The sequence below is a fragment of the Zootermopsis nevadensis genome, unplaced genomic scaffold, assembly GCF_977971745.1.
Source record: "Zootermopsis nevadensis isolate Lab colony 2312 unplaced genomic scaffold, Znev_1.0 Znev_ptg000001l, whole genome shotgun sequence".
Taxonomy (NCBI): domain Eukaryota; kingdom Metazoa; phylum Arthropoda; class Insecta; order Blattodea; family Termopsidae; genus Zootermopsis; species Zootermopsis nevadensis.
Window position 1 is genome coordinate 4,712,639 of NW_028259133.1, and position 25,593 is coordinate 4,738,231.

Consider the following 25,593-nt stretch of genomic DNA (forward strand, 5'->3'; position numbering starts at 1 on the left):
CTCGAATTTAGCACTTAATGATTATCACCTGTTTTCAAGATTTACGGCGAACTAAAGCACGGTGTTTTGAATTGGCTGCGCAGTCAACCTATTTATTTCCATTCTGACGGCGTCACTGCCTTGCCACATCGACGGCAAAAAGTGTAAGCGTATAAGCGTTGAGGTGAAATACTTCGAAAGAAAGTAAAAAGTCCCGTGATTCTGATATGCATGTGCGTTGTGTTAAAAGTGTTCAGGTGAACCACTTTCGTGAATCACCTGCAGTCATAGACCTTGCAATAAACACATCGGCGTGTCTACTACAGTAATCAGCGACACCAAAGATATATTTTCCAGGAATATCCACTGAAATGCATCGTTATGCACTTTATAAAAGCGTAGCAGGTTATTTTATTGAAGTGATACGAGTCTCCAAACGAACTACCAATCATATAATGTACTGACTACACTGGACATCCCTGTCGGTGGTCATCATCAAAATATTTGACAATACAAACATAACCCTCATGGGTTAACTCTGACGTACGCATGAAACCATACAACTGATAGATTTCTGCTGCTATTAATTTGAATGAAGATCTTTGGTCTGTTATTTTTTTTTATTTTACACTGAAACACTGCTTTGAGTTCTTCGACAGTTGTACAAGCTGATCTTAGCATGGATAGTATAATGGTATTTAGAATAATTTCTTCTGTGCGACAAATGTGATCTCCATGTAAAATTCACATTTGGCCTTGTTCAGAACATTTGTTTATATTTATCGTATTTATCTATTGCACCATTCAAGTCTAGCGATGTTTTGTAATGTGTCAGGGAATTATGAATAACCCTGTATTACAACATTACACCATTGTTCTACCCGTTGACCATTATTTGGTACAAACTCAAGAACCGCCAAGCCAACTCATAGCTCAGACACTACAATATAAATATTCCTAAACATTATTTATTTATTTAGTGTTCTGTCTGAAGACAGGTCCATATGAACAGGATCCTTCCATCCTTTTCTCGGACTGGGACCTGTTCATATACGTTCTTGGCAGATGATCCAGAAGTGGTTTGCCATTGCCTTCTTCTGTGTGTGAATGGAGTAATTGTTGGGATTCCACGGAGAAACCGGGGAAGCCCCCGGAGGAAAACTCCGTGTTGCCTAGACCACGGCCTTGCCCAACACAAGTTATAAATCCGGGCACCACCGGGAATTGAACCCGGGACCCCAGAATTACAAGGCCAGCGTTCTAACCGCTGGACCACCTCATCTTATTATTATTTAGTGTTCTGTCTGACGACAGGTCCATATGAACAGGATCCTTCCATCCTTTTCTCGGACTGGGACCTGTTCATATACGTTCTTGGCAGATGATCCAGAAGTGGTTTGCCATTGCCTTCTTCTGTGTGTGAATGGAGTAATTATTTGGATGCCACGGAGAAACCGGGGAAGCCCCCGGAGGAAAACTCCGTGTTGCCTAGACCACGGCCTTGCCCAACACAAGTTATAAATTCGGGCACCGCCGGGAATCGAACCCGAGACCCCAGAATTACAAGGCCAGCGTGGGTGTTTGATAAACACTTCATCAACCCCTCTTTTGAAATAGACTTCTTGTATAGTATTCTTTCTATTATGTGGCCTTAATACTTTAGATCATTGGTTATTAACATGTGGGCCACGGCCCAAAAATGGGTCGTCACGATCAACTTAAATCAATTGAAATTTCCTCCTACACGAAACGACAGCCTCTCGACACTAGAGTTAATAGATTTATTTGTATACAGGCATGCCTCGTTTTATTGCGCTATGCAGATATTGTGGGTTTTTTTTTTTTACAAATTGAAGGTTTGTGGCAACCCTGCGTCGAGCAAGTCTATCGGCGCCATTTTTCCAACAGCATCTGCTCACTTCGTGTTTCTGTGTCACATTTTGGTGGTTCTCGCATTTTTAGACAATGCTATTGCACATTTAATAGACTACAGTATAGCGTAAACATAACTTTTATATGCACTGGGAAACCAGAAAAATGGTGTGACTCGCTTTATTGCGGTCTGGAACCGAACCCGCAATATCTCCGAGGTATGCTTGTATTCTGTGCAACAAGCAAGCCACTGTGGCTTCTTATCAAGTTGCTTGGAGGTTTGCAATGTAAAATAAACCGCATGCAATAATCGAGCGTGGTAAGATAGTCAGCTGTAGACGTAGTGCGCATGACCCGTGGGCGTGACACTGCCAAGAAAGACGAACCAGATTCCGCTGCCAAGTGACACGATTCGTACACGTATTTAGTGTTCAGTTTTGTCTGCAGATGGATGAAACAGTTGATCTGAGTGATAATTCGCAGTCAGGGTTAACAGATATGGGATCAGCTTCTTGTTCTGATGGCCAATGACTTCCACCAGAACAGGAGAAGATATATTTTTAAGTGATAAAGGTTTGAACCGGAATCAGTGCCTTTAGTTTGTGTATAGATGGTGCACCGGGAAATTTGTGCTCCAAGGCGTTTGAAACGGAGTGAAGGAATTGAATCCGCAGGCAAAAATTTGTCATTATGTCCTCCAAAGGGAGAATCTTGTTTATAAAAGGCTGTGGGAGGCGTTGGATATTGTGATGAAAGAGGTAATCGGAGTTGTGAATTCTATAAAATTTAGGTCGATCAACAACAACAATTTTTAGCCAGGTGTGCTTGGATATTGGCTCTGACTACATGCTTTTGAGGACAGGTGGCTGTCACTGAGAGACGTCATGCAAAGAGTTGTGGCATTAGCGATGAGCCCAAAGCCTTTGTGTCTGAGACAAGTCAGGCCGTGATTAGACACTGGGTGGGCGAACAGAGAAGCTGATAGCTTTCAAAGGAAATCTGAAATTGTGGAAGATAAAAGATTGTTCTTTTTTTTTTTACTATATTGAATTTGCTACTGGATACGAAAGTGTTAAATTTTATGACGTAATAAATGTTATCTTGGAACATAATGACTTCGACCGCAACATCCCGGACGATGTGACCTAAATAACATGACCCATTTGACATTGGTGTCTTAGATTTGGTCGATTCAATTTTACGCATTTCTGGTCTTCAGGAGCAGTTTTTAGAGATCCAAAACGACGAGACACTGCGTTCTGGATCAAAATTGAATAAAAAGGTAAAAACCACTGTGTAAAATTAGGCTCTTCAAGTTTTACTTTCCATTTCTACAACCTACTTGTGCCAAGCAGGTTTTTGAGCACTTGCCCTTATAAAAACCAAACTGCAATCAGAGCGTGACTTAAGACGCAGCCTTTGAAATACATTACTACGATTTTGAAGAACTTTCAAGGCTTGTCCGAAGTCAAGGTTCACATTAATATACCAACAGCTGTTTTAATTTTGTGCTGTTCGTCTAATATTTGTGATTTTGCAAAACTATTGTATAATGCCAACTAATAAACTAATTACTACTCATATTTTAATAATATTATTTTATACAAGTATGTAACATTAGTTATGTTTTAATAATAATTACATATACGTAATTTGTAGACAAGAGTGAGGTTATGAAAAGAAAATACATCAAATTTGAAACTGAACCATGGGTCACGAAACTGATTAACAAACTGGGTCCTGGTGGAAAAAGGTTAAGAACCCCTGCTTTGGAGCATGCATTTGGGTAATAATTGTACATACATTAATCGCATTCACATATTTTATTTCTCTACCATACAGAACAGTGACACAAAAACCATTCTGGTGCCCAGAAATGGAACAGTTGTCCTTGAATACATTACCAAAGATGCTCATTTATAATATGAGTGCAAATATATCGGGCCTTGCAAAAATGAAATTAGAGTGTAATGTTAGAATGAAAATAACGTAAGAGTTTCTTACTATTTGTTTGTTGTGGAGTCTTGCAGTAATTTGTTACCAAATTATGGTGTCATTAAGTACTTAGGTGTGTTTGTATGTGCACGCATGCGCATAGCTCTCTCTGTGGAGAAAGTGTAACCTTTTAGTTTTTAGTTGTGTTTAACCATTCAGTGTACGACAATGTCATATTCACAATATCAGCATCCGAAACTTTTTAGACATGCACTTAAGTTAACAAGTTTCATTTGTTGTGGGCTGTAAGTGGATTTTAGGTAAAAGTAATGAATTGAAACCCTTGTAATCTAAAGCAGTCAAATGATGTTTTCAAATCAGGTTTGTCTAATTGATATATCAGATGACGTATACGTTGTGTCACAGATAAAAAGGTTACTGGTATGTCACTAACATCACTTTGTGGGAGAAGAAGAAGAAGAACCCTGGGTTTTACGTGAACCTTTTTAACAAGACTTGGAAGTTGTAAACTGCAGTGAAATACGTAGGATTTCCACATGCATTCTTCACACCCTTGAAAGTTCCTAGCTGACAAAATTGTATTTTATTTATTTATTTATTCATACCATCTTTTATCTTTTTATTCAGAAAATAAACTGGAGCGAGTTGCTATCCAGTTTATATACTTCTCACCATTATTATTGCTTTGCATGAGAATATGTTTTGTATGTTGTTTTCTCCTTCTTTACTGATTAATTTGTTAATCGGAAACTGATTATTGACAGAACATAGCTTCAAACAGAGAGCCGTGACGTTGTTTACAAACTATCAATAAAATATACTATGATTTCTAATGTATGTTGAAATATCTCTTAACCTGGTCTTTTTAGAGAAAATGTGGTACCCTTAAAAGAAAATATTTATCTTGCTCAAATAACTTTACTTTCCAACTTTGCAAAACGTGTGTTGATGCCTCATTTTGGTCAGTACTTTACTTAACCTTGTTAAGTCAGACAAGGTTTCTGTCTTTCAATTCCTTGCCAACTATGATTTGCAAATTGTTCCATTACCATCTCTCAGTTCAGAGGATTTAAAATGTGTACTCCATTTCTCAGTACACGTGTGCTCCGGATGGTTTATTCGAAATTTTACGTACCTTATTGCGCTTAGTGTTCATAAATCTGGATTAAAATCTTGTGGAATGATAAATTAACTGTGTAAAATGTATTTTCTGAATAGGTTATCTCTTCTTTAACTTTTGTATTTGAGAAAATATTATAATATCAGAAGGAGAAATAAATTAACATAGAGTGGCCAGTTTAATTACATTGCATATACAAACGTGCTGTAAATTAAAAACAGAATATTATATAATTATTGATTTTTATGTAATAATTACTTTAGGCATTGAGCCATTTATGAAATAAAATCTATACATTTCAGTTTGAGTTTCATGTAAAACACAGCATGGCTTTTATTTGAACAATAATAACCAAAATTGATTTGTTTCTTAACATAACCTGAAATACCTCATTTGGTCAAAATATGTTTTTGAAATTTTGAGATGTGTCAGGTGGATGGACAGACAGGACCTCATTATGTATTCATTTTATGCACATTGTGCGAACGAATGAATGCAGTTTTGACAAACTATCAATTCTACAAATTATCTTTTATCCCAGTTTTATGGCTGGTTGCCTCTAGTTTTCCCCTTTTCTTTAGTTATACCCGATCTTATAAAAGTTTGTCCCACTATACGCCATGTAGGCGTTTGGGGTGAGAGGAGGTATAGCTCCTCTCTTCCTTGACCTCGGCACTAGATGCGGGTGAGTGGTCAGCATCACGCCCCGGCCGGCTTTACCCCCGAGAAAGGACCCCGGTACCCATTGTACAGGAGGCTGGGTGGGCCCCAGAGCCGGTCTGGACGCAGAGGCTAGAGGAAAAATCCTCTGCCCCCGTCGGGGATCGAACCCCGGTCGTCTGATATACTTTTCCTCCTCAGCCAGTTTTTAAATCATATATTGACTGTGTAATTGTTTATTTTGTTTTTAGTACTTGGATTTTGATAACTTACCAGACACCAATTTTTCCTGCGAGGGTAAAGTTATCGGAGGTTATTATGCAGATATTGAGACAGGTTGCCAGATGTTCCATGTCTGCACAATTGGTCAAAAAGGTATGTGATATTCAACTGCAAAATATTTGGTCAGGAGTCTTTTAAAATACCAGAATTTGACAAAAATGAAGAGCTTAATAAAGTACAGCGAAATAAAATATTTTACAATCTGAAAGTGATTAATAATTGATTTTAAGCCTTGTTACTTTTTAAAGGACTGTTTGCTCTGTAAATCAATTTTATCAGCATTCTTACGCAATTTTTAAAATTCTTTCCTTTGAATGAAAAATTTCAGAATAACAAATGTCAGAATTCCTCCTTTACAAATGTGTGGCGTTCCATTATTTCAAAACATCACATGATATTTAGTCTCAAAGAAACTCCTTGACAAGATAATTTTGTATTTTAAAATTTTGTTACATTCTTGTTTTGCAGGAGAGATAACAGATATAAAATTTTTATGCCTCAATGGCACAGTGTTTGACCAGGAAACCAGGGTGTGTGAGCGCGTGGATGAAGTGGACTGCAGTAAGACTGAGGGCTTCTACGGCCTGAACCTCGAACTATATGGAAGCAGCGCTGCTCTCAGGTGAGGACTTTCTGCATTAAAATATGTCTGAGGACAATTAATTTTTGTACTGAAAGTTCTTTCTTCTGCATCTGATCATTATATCACCATTTAAAATACAAATTGGTAAGATTGTCTGCGATCCATGTGCCTCCATATGTAGTATTACTAAATGTAGGTTCTTATGTTATTGCCACTGTTCCTGTTTTCACTACTCAAGTATCATGACTGTGCTTTAACTCTTCTTACATCCACAAACTGTCAACGCAGAGCCTCAGTCAGATGGTCACAATAATAGCAACATTAATGGAAGTACTTCATAACTCAGAAACGGTGGCAACTCTCAAACAAAATTATTTGCATTTTCTGCACCAAATTATTTTCATAACAACCTCTTCAATAATGTCCTCAATCACTGAATCACCTTATATAATTTATTTTCTCATTAACATATTAATCTCTCATTTTATTAACTTTTCAGTTTCCAAAGAGAAGAGGCTGAAGAAGAAGAAGAAGAAGTAGAAGAAGAAGAAGAAGAGAAAACTGAATCTGAAAAACATGCAGAGACCATCGATACATCTTCTCAGGGCCATGGCGTGAAACACAAGGTGTCCACTTCTAAACCTTCCGCTGCTACTCTTCCTAGTTCTACCCCTATTATTCTCCACCCTGCTTCCACAACTACTCCAAAAACGCCTGTCCATCCATTTGTTCCCACCACAACATATAAGCCTAATCAGCATTTAAGTCACTTCCATTCAACCACACCTCCGTCAATAGCAGCATTTCTTGCAATCAACAACGCTTTCTCATCTTCAAATACCAACCAGAAAGGAGAGGAATCTGAAGACAGTTCTAGCCAGTATGATGAAGATGAAGAGGAAGACGATGATCCCATTACAGATCATCCTGAGGTTGTCATAAACAGAGGCGTAAATCACCATTTTCCTGTAACCACAGTCAGCAGTCAGAATCAACTTGTTAGCCCAGAACATCACAACGTACCACAGATAAACGTGAAAGTACATGGTATAGGGGAAAGTGGTTTGATCTTGAACCAATCAAACAGACAAGAACAACAGAAGTATCATTCATCCCACTTGTATGGACATCAGAATCCTCCTGTAATTCAAGATGAAAATGCTCATTCCAAACACCAGCTAAACATACACTTGATACTGAATCAACAAAGGGATAATGAGAAGAAAAGTCATCATGGTTTTAAACCAACTGCAAACTCAGATAACAAAAGTCAGTTCTTATTCTCATCAACAACTCAACAACCTCCAATACCTTTTACTTCAAAAAGTCCTAATGGATATACGACTACTGTCAGCTCTCCTCCTATTGAACACTTCTCTTTTCATGCAAAAGGTCCACAGATACCTGTTCAAACTACTAGACAGCCTCCTAGAAACTCTCATTTTCCACTAGAAACAAATGCACATCAAATTCCTCCTCATCCTCTGTTTCAACAAATACATTCCAACGATGGCGGTTTCCATACGCAAACGATTCGAATTTCTCAGAATCCTCTCACCTTCCAGTTTACATCAAATGATAATAAATATCAGCCTCATCAACTCTTAACAACTCCTTCGGTAGCAGTTGTTGCAACCACTAGCAGCACTTCAAGAAGTTCACATGTAAGAAGTGGCCCAGGAGGAAAGGTTGGCGATATTCCTCCAGTAATATCATTAACATCAAATATTGGAAATTCTCCAGCAGGATCTAGTGTTCCAAACAGTTCCTCAGTGTCTGTCCAGTTATTTTCTGAAACAACACCTACAACTTCATATGACGAATATCAGGAAGGAGATGTTGCTTCAGACCCGTTCTTTAGAGACGTGCCAAAAATTTTGAAGCCATCTCCAGCACGACATGGAATTGTTAAAAAGAAACGTGAAGCGGTTAATGTACTGAAGAAAATTGGCTTTTTACCACCTCATAATGTAAGGTACAAACGGAAAGCTTCAGAGCGGATGGAACTGCCAAGTAGAATATCTGGAACCGGTAAAGAAAGACACGAAAACCGGCCAGGTCAAAGCGTGATTTCTGATGAAAGGTCAAGTCATCAGAGTAATTCGAGAGGACAAACTAGAGTGGAGTCTCGATCCAAACGAACAAGTATTCCAGAGTCAAAGCAACCTGCTGGAAGATTAAGACCCAGTTCCTTTGTTTCTGTAACACGTCAAGTTCAGACAGTAGCAGCAGACGTTCAACAGCAGCCAACACAATATTCTGGCATTTCCTTGCTAAATCTTACTCCAAATAATTCAGAAAGTACCATATTAGATTCTCCCGTAAGACCTGAAAACCATCACGGACACCATAGAGTCGTTAAAGTCAGAAGACTTCATAAACAAAACGTACCAACTACAGAGGACCACATTCCTTCTGAAATACCAAGGTTACTTGACAAATCTACTGAAGTATCTACAGTACCAGTTTGGTTAATAACATCTACTTCAAGATCTGTAGAAAGTTCCTACAAACCATCCGCAGTAAGTATTGGGATAAATGCAGATAATCCTCAGCTATCACAAAATTTTGCAAAAAATGTTGATATTGCAAGAACTCGTGGTAGAGGAGGAAACAGACATCTCCAACATCAGCCTTCTGAAAGTAATCGGAATGAAAATAACTCGGAAAGATCCGGGCAAAGAAGCAAGCAGAGGACCTCACTGGATGCTGCTGATACTCGTGAGTATCTGCCAAGAAGTTCGCTAAACTCTCACTCAAGTGACGATATAACAAGTAGAAGAGATGGTCACAGATATTCTGATTTTGAAGATGTAGATGAAAGAAATTTAAACAGTCCTAATACAGAGGCCTCTAATATTAGGAGCCATAGAAGAAAATTAGGTGTTTCAAGTGCGTATCAAGACATGATAAGGAAAGACGGTATTCAACAGAATCTTCCAACTAGCGGTACTGAGACCACCAGACACTCGGCAGCAAAGTCCCAGACTCCTCCTCTAACTTCACTGCCTGAGACAAACTTCACTTGTGCTGACAAGATTCCCGGAGGCTACTACGCCGACTTGGAGGCAGATTGCCAGCTGTTCCATATATGCTCCATGGGTAGACATGGCAGGTAAGTGCGTTTATTTAAAATTTAGTGACTGAAGTTGAGCAGGAGCAGAGCTATTAGAATTGTAGTAAGAGGACCAAAATCTTATCGCCTGTGAGACTTTGAATATGGATTTTTAAAAATAATTATGGTCTGCTGCTTGAACGAAAGGTTGTTTTCTGAGTCTACTATTTCGTAACGGATTATGACACTTTTATGCAGACATACTCAACCACAATATTCCTTACAGGAAGGTAGTAAAATTTCCAAGTTCTGTATAAGTAATCGATGGATCGAGTTTTTTAAAATTTAAAACAGAACAAGTACTTTGATATACTATATATAATCTCATTTCATGATTAATTTTGTCCATTATATTTTATAATTTGTGTGAGCCGGGATAGCTCAGTCAGTATAGTGACTACGGGCTGGACGACTGGGGTTCGATCCCCGACAGGGGCAGAGGATTTTTCCTCTTGCCTCTGCGTCCAGACCGGCTCTGGGGCCCACCCAGCCTCCTGTCAAATGATGTAACAGTGCATACACTGCATATGGAAAGAACTTCAATAATACCTTGATAGTTTTCGCGTGATTTATGGCATGCACGCTGAATTTGTGTGAATTTGAAGTATTTATGTACATCTCAAGATATTTCACTGTTGTATTTGCTTTGTTTAATTATGTATAGTAAATCATAATTGTCTTGTGTTCTGTGGAATAAATGTTATTGGAACTCATGTTTAACAGTTCTGCAAAAGGGGCTTCAACTGTAATGACATTCTTAAAAATTCTCTTCAGTAGTGGACAACAGATGACCTAAAGATTAATGTTATAAGACGTTTGAAATCTGTGTCATGTCTTCATTGTTTCCCATGTGTAGTTGGTGCAGAATGTCATCTGCAAAGCAGCCATGTTTAAACATAGTTTGTTAGGTTTTGATTAGTGAGAGAGGGCCCAACAATTGTGATGAACGGCATTGCTAAGATGGCGTTAATCAACAAAGAAGAACTTAGTGGAGTCACTTTGAGATTTTAGCTGAAAAACGTCTCTTTCACATTCAGATGAAGAAAGAGGAATGAATGAATGTAAATTGGGTAGGCACCAAACTAACCTTTGCACTATGATAGTTAATTGGAACTTCGAGTATCCCCATTCTCTGAATCTACTAGTAGCCCCAGACCTGCACCAAAGTGGAGTATTTTACATAGTGGAATCACTTGATTGTCATCCTGTCACATAAAATACCTACGCAGGTGACAAAATCTTAATTTAACCACACATTCACATAAGATTTGTGAGGCCATTTCTGTTTTATGGTGGCATCTCCTACAGGCGGGGCTGTTGACTTCCTTGTGTCCTAGTGACCATCTTTTGTCGCTGTTACCGAGATGAAAGCACAATAACCATGGGCAAAATTTTGGGTCTTGATTACTGTAGGTGGTGTTGCAGTGCCTGGCAGTAAGCAAGGCATAGACCACTCGTCTTTAACTGCAGTCGGATGACAATGCGGAACGACACATGAAGACTGCTGTGCATCTGAGAAATGTCTTGTCAACTCGTAGATGTGGCACGAGATACTGCCTATTTATCTTATAGCTATACAATATTAACCCACGATATCAGAGGCACTACATTACCCAGCATTCTTTTGGGAGATGGCTATATTTGCCATTTCACCCATTCGAGTAAGTGATACGCGTCTTAACGCTTGTCAACATCTTATGGTGACCAGTGACAGACTGAAGGCCAGTAACATTGCGAATTTTGGTGGATTCCGGGAAGGAGCCCAAGTATGGTTGTGTCACCTCACACTGACGAGACGAAAATCATCTATGCTAGGACAGTCATCGGAAGGACCTGCAAGGTGAACGATGTTGTCAGCAGGATTCATTGATATCTCAGGGCAAAAAGAGTGTCAAGAAACTTTGAAACACTGGCAACATACCTAGAGGCTGCTTGGAACGAGCGGTCTTGAGGAGGGAACAGTGCCACAATTGGAATAGCGTCGCGACCAGCCGGAGGACTACTCATGCACCAGTTATTTCTGGACTCGTTTTGAATGATCTGTAGGTTTGCAGAATCTTCTTGATCAATTTTGACTCTCCTGGGCATTTCCTGCTGTATATCTTGTTCCTTATATGACCCTAATCCATGTAGAGATGAAGTTCATGATTTTTATTTTCTGTAACAACTTATGTTCATGCTTAATCGTATTACTGTTTGTTACAGAATAACAGATAACAAGTTTTTGTGTGGACCTGACACAAGATTCAGTCAGGAAAGCAGAACATGTCAAGCAAAGCACTTGGTGGACTGCAGATTGTCAGCCTCCCTGTACCATGTCAACCGCCATTTCGAGTTGCAGTCTCCAGGTGAAGTACTTAGGCTATTAATGTGCAATATAATTATTTACACATTTTAATAACTTAGCCTCGTTCAATACCTGATACAGGGAATAAGATCCTCTTCTTAGCAGAGTGTGACTGCGACGTACGAGGTTAAAGCCTTGCGGCTGGTTTTCTGGAATGCTGATGGTGTTTGCGGCAGGAAGCTGGAATTGGAACACTGTGTTGATGTTAGCCTCCTGAACGCGACGTACCTAGCATCAGGTTGGGCACTAAGGTTCCATGCCTACCATCGGACGGACTGTCACACGCTGGGGAGAGGCAGAGTGCTTTAGTTGTAAAGCACTGTTTACCATTTTCAGCAATGCATTTAGTTTGTGTTGAATTTTATTAGGTGAATTGGTGTCGTCCAAGTGCACATGCGCAGAGAGCCATGCACAATGTTTAGCTTCTAAGGGACAGATATATTTTAATGTGTTAGGTTAGTGTACGAGGTGCGATCGGAAGGTTTCCAGACTGCGCGTATAAAAACCCGTACACTTATCTCAGGTATTAAATTTATCCATCACCCTCGAAGTAGTTACCCTGGGAGTGAACACAACGATCCCAGCGCCGCTGCCAAGCCTGGAAGCATCCCTGGAAATCTTTCTTTGTCAGCCTGTCAAGCACCATCTGCGATTCTGTCTGAATCTCTTGCCAAAGACTCGCCAAAACGGCTACGGAAACCTATGAAATGCTAAAGCAAGCATTTGGGGAGTCCGCAATGGGTCGTGCACAAACTTTTGTGTGGCATTCACGTTTTAAAAATGGCCGAACCTCTGTCGATGATGACGAGCGTTCTGGACGACCATCTTCGAGCACAACGCCCGAAAATGTTACGAAGATTCGGCAGGCCATTCACGAAGATCGACGTCGTACCATCAACGACTTGTGCGACATTGTTGGGATAGGCTATGGGACCTGTCAGCTGATTCTAAAGGAAGAACTCCACATGCGACGCATCATGACAACGCGCCAGCGCACACCGCCCTCAAAGTTCGGCAGTTTTTGGCCTCAAACACCATGGCCGTCATCCCGCACCCTCCTTATTCGCCGGATTTAGCTCCGTGTGACTTCTTCCTCTTCCCAAAGATGAAAATTCAGCTAAAGGGAAGGAGATTTGAGACGATAGAAGAGATTCAGGCAGAATCGCAGATGGTGCTTGACAGGCTGACAAAGAAAGATTTCCAGGGATGCTTCCAGGCTTGGCAGCGGCGCTGGGATCGTTGTGTTCACTCCCAGGGAAACTACTTCGAGGGTGATGGATGAATTTAATACCTGAGATAAGTGTACGGGTTTTTATAGGCGCAGTCTTGAAACTTTCCGATCGCACCTCGTATGCCTATGTGCAGTCTGCAATGCGCACATGTGCTTACGACCATACACAATGTCTTAGCTGTTAAGGAAAGATTTAGTTGAATTTGGTTACTTTGCAACGATTCCCAGAAGCTGAATATGTTGCAATCCAAGCGTCTTTGCATTTTGACTAAAGCACTTGACGTACGTTCGTTAGTAACAGGCAAATTTACGAGGATTTGGGGATTCCATTATTCGCCTACCACATTACATCTTTAACTGGTACCTTTGGGTATGTTAGCTGATGTTGGAATCACGTATTTGGGCAGATTGGAAGGCACTTTTGCGGCCATTTTTAAACTGATAGTGTCCGACACTATTCAGATACATCAAAATTTGTCAGTTTTCAACGCCTTGCAACACCCTGCTTCCCTCTAGATACTTCAGAAACCCTGCACATTAACTCGTTGGTGTTGTGAAATTAAAAAATGCTCCCAGAATGATAAGTCTACGTACTTTCTCATTTACATAAAAAAAGTCTTTAGAGACCTGTCCCTATGGAACTGCTGTTCTGTTATGAATGTAAATGGGAGTGCACTGGATATTCCATTAACACTTATACACTATCATCCAGCTCCAGTGTTTTCAAGAGAATGTAGTTTAGGCTATAAAGATACTCCGTCATAATGACCTCTCTTCTGACAGTCAGTGACCTACGTGTTTTGTTTTATGAGAGTTACTTTTATCCAAATCTAAAATAAATTGTTTCATTTTTGCAGATGATATTTCAAAGTATAACGTTCGCTTTGAAGCACAGAAGATACGAACAAAACGGAGAGCACCAACAGGTAGGCCATTTCAGATACAATAATTAAATATTTCTGAAACTATGGCGTTGATAATAAGTATCCAGTACCTTCAAATTACAGGAAAACTTCAAAAACTTTACTGTCAGTTTTTGTTCTAATGCCAAATTGTACATAAAGTGTTAAGATAGGCATTTTCAACATCTCCGTTAGTGAAGAATTGTTATGAAACTTGTACCAATTACACAATTAAAAACTTTTTACTGATTCATTATGATATTTTCCTAAAATATTCTCAAAGTTTTGCTGTAGAGATGTTGGCTTTTGAAATCTTCTAATATCACACAAAAAACAATCTCGTGTAAATATGAGTGTATTTTTCCTCCTAAGACATTTCCACTTTATGTAGTATCTTTTCTTACAGCCAACCCTCCTGATCTCGCTGCCTTCTCTCAATTTGCTTGTGCTCAATTTTTTCCTTCGTCCGGTCTCTGCTGAAAAAGGTGTCTGCCATACACGTTCTCGACCAGACTCGCTCTCTGCCTCAACCGATCTCTGCCGGACTCGGTCTGTGCGTCACCCGATCTCTGTCTTACGCGGTCTCAGCCGAACCAGATCTTTGCAGAGACAGACCGGCAGAGATCGTGTGGGTAGAATTTTTGAAGAAAAAAAAGTTCATTTTTTTAAAAAAATTCCAAAAATCAAAAAATGCTGGAAATTGTCCAAAAAGCGCACAAACGTAAAACAAACTGAAAAATATCAACTTCAATAAAATGTTATAATATTTCGAAAAATTTTGGTTTAGTGCGGTTTCAAGACAATTTACACGATTTTTTGAAATTTTTTATAGAAATATCTCTATCCGAAACGGTCTCTACCTTATCCGGTGTCTTCCTTGCTCTCTGTCTGTTATAACATATCTCTACAACACCCTTTGTCCTCTATACTCGTTCTCTAACTTCCCCGGTCTCTGCCTTACGCGGCCCGGCAGAGATCCGGATGTAGAGAACGGATTGTACCGAGACGGAGACCGAGTGCGTCGGGTGGAGCGTACGGCAGAGACCGATTCTGGCAGTGATCGAGTGGGTAGAATGTTTAAAAAAAATGATTTTTTTTTAAATTTTCGAAAAATCAAAAAATGCTGGGAATCTAATAATTTAAGGATCAGGAGAATAGAATATACAAAATAATTTTGCCCGTTGTTTTGTATGGGTGCGAAACATGGTCTCTTACTCTGACGAAGGTACAAAGATTGGAGGTGTTTGAGAATAGGGCGTTGAGGAGGATATTTGGGCCTAAGAGGGAAGACGATGGGGCGTAGAGAAAACTGCATAATAATGAGCTTAAAAATCTGTACTCCTCCCCCAGTATTGTCAGGGTGATTAAGTTGAGAAGAATGAGATGGGCTGGGCATGTAGCGCGCATGGATGGGACAAGAGTTGTGCACCGGGTATTGGTTGGGAAGCCTGAGGGGAAAAGACCGCTGGGGAGACCTAGACGTAGATGGGAGGATAATCTCAGGCGGGATCTATGGGAGATAGGAGTTGAAGGAAACTGGATTTTATTGGCCCATGACAGGGTCCGGTGGAGGGCTTGGGTTAATGCGGTGATGAACCTTCGGGTTCGGTAAGCGATCTGGTTGGTTGGGTCCACTATTTGGGAAGCCTGAGGGGAAGAGACCTCTGGAGAGACCTAGACGTAGATGGGAGGATAATGACAGGCGGGATCTATGGGAGATAGGAGTTGAAGGAAACTGGATTTTATTGGCCCATGACAGGGTCCGGTGGAGGGCTTGGGTTAATGCGGTGATGAACCTTCGGGTTCGGTAAGCGATCTGGTTGGTTGGGTCCACTATTTGGGAAGCCTGAGGGGAAGAGACCTCTGGAGAGACCTAGACGTAGATGGGAGGATAATGACAGGCGGGATCTATGGGAGATAGGAGTTGAAGGAAACTGGATTTTATTGGCCCATGACAGGGTCCGGTGGAGGGCTTTGGTTAATGCGGTGATGAACCTTCGGGTTCGGTAAGCGATCTGGTTGGTTGGGTCCACTATTTGGGAAGCCTGAGGGGAAGAGACCTCTGGAGAGACCTAGACGTAGATGGGAGGATAATGTCAGGCGGGATCTATGGGAGATAGGAGTTGAAGGAAACTGGATTTTATTGGCCCATGACAGGGTCCGGTGGAGGGCTTGGGTTAATGCGGTGATGAACCTTCGGGTTCGGTAAGCGATCTGGTTGGTTGGGTCCACTATTTGGGAAGCCTGAGGGGAAGAGACCTCTGGAGAGACCTAGACGTAGATGGGAGGATAATGTCAGGCGGGATCTATGGGAGATAGGAGTTGAAGGAAACTGGATTTTATTGGCCCATGACAGGGTCCGGTGGAGGGCTTGGGTTAATGCGGTGATGAACCTTCGGGTTCGGTAAGCGATCTGGTTGGTTGGGTCCACTATTTGGGAAGCCTGAGGGGAAGAGACCTCTGGAGAGACCTAGACGTAGATGGGAGGATAATGTCAGGCGGGATCTATGGGAGATAGGAGTTGAAGGAAACTGGATTTTATTGGCCCATGACAGGGTCCGGTGGAGGGCTTGGGTTAATGCGGTGATGAACCTTCGGGTTCGGTAAGCGATCTGGTTGGTTGGGTCCACTATTTGGGAAGCCTGAGGGGAAGAGACCTCTGGAGAGACCTAGACGTAGATGGGAGGATAATGTCAGGCGGGATCTATGGGAGATAGGAGTTGAAGGAAACTGGATTTTATTGGCCCATGACAGGGTCCGGTGGAGGGCTTGGGTTAATGCGGTGATGAACCTTCGGGTTCGGTAAGCGATCTGGTTGGTTGGGTCCACTATTTGGGAAGCCTGAGGGGAAGAGACCTCTGGAGAGACCTAGACGTAGATGGGAGGATAATGTCAGGCGGGATCTATGGGAGATAGGAGTTGAAGGAAACTGGATTTTATTGGCCCATGACAGGGTCCGGTGGAGGGCTTGGGTTAATGCGGTGATGAACCTTCGGGTTCGGTAAGCGATCTGGTTGGTTGGGTCCACTATTTGGGAAGCCTGAGGGGAAGAGACCTCTGGAGAGACCTAGACGTAGATGGGAGGATAATGTCAGGCGGGATCTATGGGAGATAGGAGTTGAAGGAAACTGGATTTTATTGGCCCATGACAGGGTCCGGTGGAGGGCTTGGGTTAATGCGGTGATGAACCTTCGGGTTCGGTAAGCGATCTGGTTGGTTGGGTCCACTATTTGGGAAGCCTGAGGGGAAGAGACCTCTGGAGAGACCTAGACGTAGATGGGAGGATAATGTCAGGCGGGATCTATGGGAGATAGGAGTTGAAGGAAACTGGATTTTATTGGCCCATGACAGGGTCCGGTGGAGGGCTTGGGTTAATGCGGTGATGAACCTTCGGGTTCGGTAAGCGATCTAGTTAGTTCACTTATCTTTACATTAGTTAATGTCTTTGCCAATAGAGGGCGAAGCAGGTCACTTAGCTTTGAGTTTTCGGTGTTCCTATCGGGTTATAAGATACCCAAGGAGGTAATGTTTGCGGGCCCATTAGTTTATACCTCCCCAAGAGATGGCGTGGCAATTCACTTAGCTTTTCATTAGTTCGTGTCCTCGCCAATACATGGAGTGGCTGTTCACTTATCTTCCATGTATGGCGTGGACCCTTCGAGCTTGGAGGTTGGGCTAACAACCTTTCACCGTGAAAAGAGCAATGTTAAGAACACATTAACTAATCCTTGGACCAGCACGAACTCTTCGGCAGGAGCATGGCAATTGAAAAAGGATAAGAGATATGGAACATTTGGAGTCTCTATAAGCCTGGGACACTGAAGTCCCTAACTGGGGACAAAGGGATGATATCAATGATAGCTTTTATGAAGAATTGGAAAAAGTATTTGATACATTTGGCAAGTATCACATGAAATTTCTGCTAGGAGATTTAAATGCAAAAATTGGGAGGGAGGATATCTTCAAACCCACAATAGGTAACGAGAGTCTGCATGTACTTAGTAATGATAACGGTGTTAGAGCAGTAACCTTCGCTACGTCAAATGATTTAATTGTAAAAAGTACAAAATTTCCACACCGTGATGTTCATAAATACACTTGGGACTTCTCCAGATGGGAGCACACACAATCAAATAGATCATGTTTCAGTAGATAATAGAAGGCAGACAAATGTAATTGATGTGAGATCATTCAGAGGACCAGATTGCGACACTGATCATTATCTGGTGGTAGCAAAAGTGAGGGAGCGGCTTTCAGTAAGTAGACGAACTAAACAAAATTTTGACACAGAAAGATTTGATTTGAAAAAATTAAGTGAGGGAGAGGCAAAGGAACAATATCAAGTTGAAATTTCGAATAGGTTTCAAATTTTAGAGACAAATGAGGATAATGAAAGTGTGGACATCAACAGGGAGTGGGAAAATGTCAGAAACTGCATCAAAATTTCAGCAAAAGAGAAACTAGGATACTACAGGAGAAAGCAAAATAAACCGTGGTTTGATGAAGAATGTTCAAAATTAATAGATCGAAGGAAGCAAACAAAATTTCAATGGTTGCAGAACCCAAACAAAACAAATGCGGATAATCTATGTAACGTGAGACGTGAGGCTAGTAGAACCTTTAGGACTAAGAAAAGGGAATACCTAAAGGGCAAAATTGCTGAACTTGAGACAAATAATAAGGAAAAAAACATCAGAGACCTGTACAGAGGCATTAATAACTTTAAGAAAGGATATCAACCCCAGACCAATTTGGTAAAGGATGATAGTGGCAATTTGCTTGCAGATCCAATAAAAATTGTGAATAGGTGGAAAAATTTCTTTAGCGAGCTCTTAAATGTTCATGATACTGGTGATATTAGACAGATTAAAATGCATACAGCTGAACTGTTGGTGCCAGAACCTAGCTTAGATGAAGTGGAACTAGCCATTGGGAAGTTGAAAAGTTATAAATCTCCAGGAATTGATCAGATTCCAGCCGAATTAATTAAAGCAGGTGGCAAAGGGTTGCATATGAGGATCCATAAGCTTATTCAGTTAATTTGGGATAAGGAAGAGATGCCACAACTATGGAAGGAACCCATAATTATTCATATTCATAAGGGGGACAAGACCGAGTGTGGTAATTTCGCTGCTATCAACCTCATACAAAATTCTATCAAACATTATTTTGGCAAGATTAACCCCATATGCGAATGAAATTATTGGGATCATCAGTGTGTGTTCAGACGAAACAGATCAACGATTGATCAGATCTTTTGCTTTTGTCAGATACTAGAGAAAAAATGGGAGTTCGGTGGGACCGTACATCAATTATTTATAGATCTCAAAATAGCCTATGACTCTGTGAAGAGAGAAGTGTTATATAAACTTTGAAAATTTATAGTGCTAGACTTGTTGTATGTATAGCGTACATATAATCAAGAAAGCAGACAAGTAAGAACTTATGTATTTCCTTTTAGGAAAATGCACACTGCACATGAGTAGAACCTCATTCCAGGTTCACCTTCGTACCACAAGTTCAAATCTATTCTGTAAGGTAACAAGAATTCTGAGTGAGGAGAAGCACAGTAGTGGGCTGCAGATTGTGAACATCTGAACTAAGTTATACAATTTCTTTCTGAGTTTTATTTGCCCTGTTCAGAGTTAAGAGGTGGTGACTTTCTGCGGAATGATATATAACTTATATGAGATCAATAAAGATATATTTATATTCTACTGTCTGGGCAACAGTTTATACAAAATGCCAGTATTTTAAATTGTGTACAAAGATGTACATATGTTGACATCCTTGCATACAAATGAAAACAGAGTATAACAAAACCTTATGTGGTAACTACTTTTCTATTAAGTTGCATCAAGGAGTCAGACATTAAATTACAGACACTAAAGCAATTTTATAATGTTTTACCTGTTTCAGCATCTTCACCATCTGGCGAGGGCCCACAGCCACAATACAATGTGAACAACCTGCCGAAGACATCGTTCACCTGTGGAAATAAGCCTCATGATGGGCTATATGCTGATTTGGAAACACGGTGTCAAGTATTTCACTTCTGTCGTACCATTTCTGGAGTAATGACGTTGGAATCATCCTTTGTCTGTCCTCCGGGTAAGGTGTTCAACCAAGCAGAGAAAGATTGTGGCGCCCGGAAAGAAGCGGTCTGTGCATTGTACTCTGTTCCTGAACATTCATTCGAGACGAGTACATCTACAGGAACCAAAGTTGGGAATAACTATCACATCACTGAAAAGGATTCACAGATCAAATTAAGAATGTTTAAGTCACCAAAAAAGGAGGATGAGAATTACAAGATGAAACGTGAAGCTGAGATAGAAGCATCGGACTATTATGACTATGTAGATGACAATTATGAAGCTCATGTAGCGAAACCAATTAATAAGGACATGTCATCAGAAAATGATCAAATAGAAAAATCAAAGAGCGTAATTTCTGTTGAAGATTATGATTATGAATCTGAGAATGATAAAAGACCAGAATTGCATCTATTGGAACATCAGGAAAATGAAGACGATGATCAGGAATCTTTAGCTTTGGTAGGGAAGGTTACTACTGACAGCGATGGAAGTAACAGGACTTCTTCTGAACCTTATGAAAGTTTTGTGGAATACACTACAGAAAGTACTTCATTTGCTATTGAGCTTAATCTTAGTGAATCAAAGGCAAAAATTCCTGTTCTAGATGAAACAGCCATGCAAAATAAATCAGACGGAAGTGAGGTAAAAGATACTGATGATTATGTCTACAGTGATGAAAATATGACTTCTGTTCCAGAGAACACTGAACAAACTAACCATACATTAGAAGAGAATTCAAATATTAAAAATTATTCTGAATTTATTACATTGGTACCAAGTCATGACGTGAAAAGTTTTCGTCAGTCTGATACATTAGAGACAAATGGTCACGTTAAAACTGATGCCAACATTACCAGTTTGACAGACGTAATATTTCCTACAAATGCGACACAAATTATTTTGTATATGAATAAGAATGATACTTTGAAACCAGATCAGAATTTAGAAATAAAAACTGTGCCAAAATTAGATTCTTTTAATAGTGATGTTACTTTAGATGATTATGAGTATTATTATGATGAAGAGTACGGTGATTCAAAGGAAACAAAAACTGACAGTAACAGTGAGCACTTACCTTCAGCAAAAACAGACGATGAGATGTTTATTCCAGCTGATGAGTGCGGTTCTGAAAAACAAAGTGATTATTGTGTGCACGATGTGGTCGGTGAAGGAATTGAGGAACAAATGCAAAGACCAACAGTGGACATAGAAGAAAATGCAAGTGACAATGGGAGTAGCAGTTTTAATTTAACTACGAAAGCATCGGTAAAATCAAACACAAAACCTCCAGTTTTATCCCGACTTTTTGAAAATTCACAAACAAATTTTAGAACTGGTATTAATGAACACAGTGCACAGAAATCCAATTTCACTGAAACAGATATAATTTTAGAATTATTTGAAACAAGTACAAATTCTAGCCCTTTGGAGGAGATAGAAAGAAAAGCGGAAGTTACTACATCAACAGGTCAGACCGATAAAAAGTTATTTCAGAACAGAAATAGTGACCGCATTACTTCCGCTTTTCTTACATCACAGTTGCAGAAGAAAACACCTTCTAGAAAAGAAACTGCAAATTTTGGTTTGGTTTCAAATGAACAAGCTGCTGTAAGCCACAAAATCAATTCACCAACTCAAAATGAACATATTCTTGATTCAAAAGCAATTTCAGAAGAAGCAACAACAGATTTGGGGTTAGTAGTAACAACAGTTAAGCCTCAGAAGGGAAGTATTTCTCCTATTTACAGCACCACTTCATATATAAATGTTATACCACTTCCACAAGTTGAGAAGTCTTTGCCACAACTTCCTCAAAGACACGCGGACCAGACAACAGATTCTCAAGCCGCACAAAGTCCATTCCCACAAGCAGTTTCAATTTTGTCTGAACGTAGAAAACCTCATAATGTATTCATAAATTACTTCTCAACTCCACTCCCCCCACCAGTTGTGATTAAATCAAGAGAGATGCCGACATCAAGAAAACCTACCATTGCAAGGAGTCGCTACAGAGGTGTCACAAATTACGTTAGAAATAACACCACAAAAGATGAAACAAACTCAAGGAAATTGCATAAAATCACAGTTTTACCCAATGAGAACCCTGTCACAGATGGTCCGCTACAGATGCTTGCTGAGAGAAATACTGCTACAGCACTTCCACCATCCCTTGTTGCCGACGAACCAATCGCTGCTCTTCAAGAAAAAATCTCACAAAATGCAGTTCCCAAGATACAAACATCAGAAATAATTATTACAACTGAAGAAACCTCAACTGTTCCTTACCCGCAATATAGCGCATATGATGTTGGTTATGAATTTATAACTGAAATTCCAGCATCCTCCACAAAGGACTCAGAAATTAGTGCCAATACCACAAATAAGTCATTATATTCAAATAATGAAGCTCTTTATCCATCCTCAACTTCAGAGGAGTCCATATTGTCGTCTAAACTGCGTACATTATCCCCTTTGAAGAATTCACTGCCCAGTTCTACGCCGGAATATTACAAAAATAACTTCAGCATAGTAAATTCTTCGATTGTATATAATGATATAGAGCTAAATCACTCTACACCCGATGATTCCTCTACTGATAATGAAACAAAGAGAAATTTAAAGTTAATAAGGAATAATTCTACAACTGCACGTCTTCCTATAAATGGTTTATCAGTCCCAATCACAGTTGCATCAAATATGTACGAAATTCATCGAGGTGAAAACACAGAATTGCTACCAAACACATCGCCTTCCTCCAACTTAGGCTACACACTGTCGTCAGTTTCCGTCAGCAGACCGCCTGGGTTTGTATGCACAGGAAGAGAATTACATCAGTATCATCCCGATCCGGATGACTGTCGGATGTTTCACTATTGTTCTCCTGGTTTTCACATACAGCAAGTTTTGGACTTTAGGTTTATGTGTGAAAATGGAACAGCATTCAAAACTGATACCCAGAAATGTGAAAATGATTATCTGATATCAACCTGTAAGAATCTCAAAGACAAGAAATGAATGGCTATTACAATCAGAAGAACTACGAATGTCTCCTCTGTGGTTTGAAGACGTATGCATTCCTGTTTGACAGTACTCGTATGTGACTAGAGAAATGGCTAATATATTTTTCTTGCTTGTATGTTGATTGGGATCAAAACTCTGCTTAATCCAATTACAAGACTGTTCATATGTGTATATATATATATATATATGTATGTGTATAAATGGGGAGGGGGCCAAACTGACCCCTGCACTATGACCATTACTGATCTTTTGTGCATCCCGGTTCTTCTAATCCACCAACATCCTTGTGAATACAGAAAGATGCAGTATCCTAATTGCCCGGTTTCAGGAAATCCTTGCCCAAATGGCGAAGTCGTAACTCGGCGAGGCCTATCAATCGCAAAGGGTATCTGAGACCATTTCTATTTTGTGATAAACCCAATAAATGGCGTTATCAACTCTTTAGGTGACAGTAGTCGTAAAGCTTGGAACCTGCTGAGATCCAGGAACTCAATGGTCCTTTTAGTGGGGAGACCATCGAAGAAGCCGTTGCATGTTCTTGTCCAGAAGTGGACTGCCAAATGATTTTCCTTGCTTTGTGTTGGTTACAAACTAAATTCTGCTTCATCCGAAGATTGCTGTCTTCAGGGTTGTTGCGCCACGTAGTCTGGTAGATGTCCAACAACGTTTCAGAGGTCCATGTTGCCTCCATCATCAGGGAATTGTTCGCCACGATGATGAATCTTCAGACTCACTGCTGTGAAAACCTCAAATCCTACTCTGTTTAATCCATTTACAAGACTGTTCATAAAATATTCTCAAACTTTGACGTACAGTTCAGGAAAAGCAGAAGAAAAATAAAGCTTCTCCTTTGTTCATTTAATACTCCAGTTCCGAATATGTGAAAGGAAGATTATTGTCACATAAATTTCTTATATCAAATGGAAGAAAAACTGTGCTGATTTTTAATGCAGTTGTAGATTGGCAGTCCATTGAAAAGGGCACGTAATGTAAATTTAAAATTAATTTTTTTTTCTCTCCACATTGCTCTTAATTTGTAAAAATGTTGGGTCATAGTGCACAAAACTGCTGATGGAAGCGAATGAAGATTCAAGAGTTTCAGCGACTTCACAAGGGGATGTTACCCCAAACTGAAAGGCCAGGTACAGAGGAACTTCTGCTCTTTCCATATATTCTGCAGTTTTTTCTTCAGGCATCACGTGAAGGTGGAGAGGAAACATGCTTCCTATGATATTCATTTCACATCATGAGCAATCGAGAAAGCTGTTGCTCGTAGCCATTTAAAATTAACCAAATGTTAACTATTTCATTTCTTAATTTGCTCAGGAGCTATAGTATATTACCTAAATGTAGGTTTTTATAAGAAAACTTGATGTCACTGCGTTTGCAAGGTGTTATCACGTGAAACAGCTGAAAACCTCTTCTAGTCACATTTCATTATCGTAGAGTCTAGAATGAGTACATAATTTTTCATCATTGTTATCTGACAACTCTGCATACATATGACTAGTGTAAGCTTTGTTCTGAACACATTATTACAGTACAGAATGTCACGTGTACAGATTGAATGCAAGAAAGACCATAAAGTTAAACACGCATGGGCTTTGATTGGTTAAAGAAACTGTATCGATAATATTCTGTGAAATACTGAAGTCTGTCTGACTTGGGTGACAGCCCAGTTTATGACTAAATACGAGGTGCGATCGGAAAGTTTCAAGACTGTGTCAATAGAGGGCGAACCGGATGTAGTACGAGGTTCTGCCGCTAGGGGGTGCGGCCTACATTCATAGTGAATCAGTGTGCCAGCCGCCATCATCGAATTAGCATTTGTTTCTTAGTTACGGGCGTTTTGGTAGTGCATTACACCGACCCTCCTGCGATTTCGGAATGGCGTGTGCATCAAATTTTGCCAAAGACTCGCCAAAACGGCTACGGAAACCTATGAAATGCTAAAGCAAGCATTTGGGGAGTCCGCAATGGGTCGTGCACAAACTTTTGTGTGGCATTCACGTTTTAAAAATGGCCGAACCTCTGTAGATGATGACGAGCGTTCTGGACGACCATCTTCGAGCACAACGCCCGAAAATGTTACGAAGATTCGGCAGGCCATTCACGAAGATCGACGTCGTACCATCAACGACTTGTGCGACATTGTTGGGATAGGCTATGGGACCTGTCAGCTGATTCTAAAGGAAGAACTCCACATGCGACGCATTATGACAACGCGCCAGCGCACACCGCCCTCAAAGTTTGGCAGTTTTTGGCCTCAAACACCATGGCCATCATCCCGCACCCTCCTTATTCGCCGTGTGACTTCTTCCTCTTCCCAAAGATGAAAATTCAGGTAAAGGGAAGGAGATTTGAGACGATAGAAGAGATTCAGGCAGAATCGCAGATGGTGCTTGACAGGCTGACAAAGAAAGATTT

General features: G+C 40.3%; 1 protein-coding gene across 2 annotated transcripts in view; it reads left to right on the top strand.

Moving 5' to 3' along the window:
- LOC110836763 (uncharacterized) overlaps positions 1-23,401 on the top strand; it is a 65,250-nt gene extending 41,849 nt beyond the window's left edge. The window contains exons 1-7 of one of the 2 annotated variants that reach the window (XM_087351646.1): positions 2,280-2,609; positions 5,839-5,962; positions 6,338-6,491; positions 6,952-9,567; positions 11,773-11,915; positions 14,003-14,071; positions 19,967-23,401. In XM_087351646.1, coding sequence (XP_087207772.1) covers positions 2,601-2,609; positions 5,839-5,962; positions 6,338-6,491; positions 6,952-9,567; positions 11,773-11,915; positions 14,003-14,071; positions 19,967-23,160 — 6,309 coding nt within the window. In that variant the 5' untranslated portion in view covers positions 2,280-2,600 and the 3' untranslated portion in view covers positions 23,161-23,401. Of the gene's footprint in view, positions 1-2,279; positions 2,610-5,838; positions 5,963-6,337; positions 6,492-6,951; positions 9,568-11,772; positions 11,916-14,002; positions 14,072-19,966 lie in introns of those variants that run through there. The other variant, XM_087351606.1, reaches the window with a different exon arrangement.
- Positions 23,402-25,593: the final 2,192 nt, after the last annotated feature.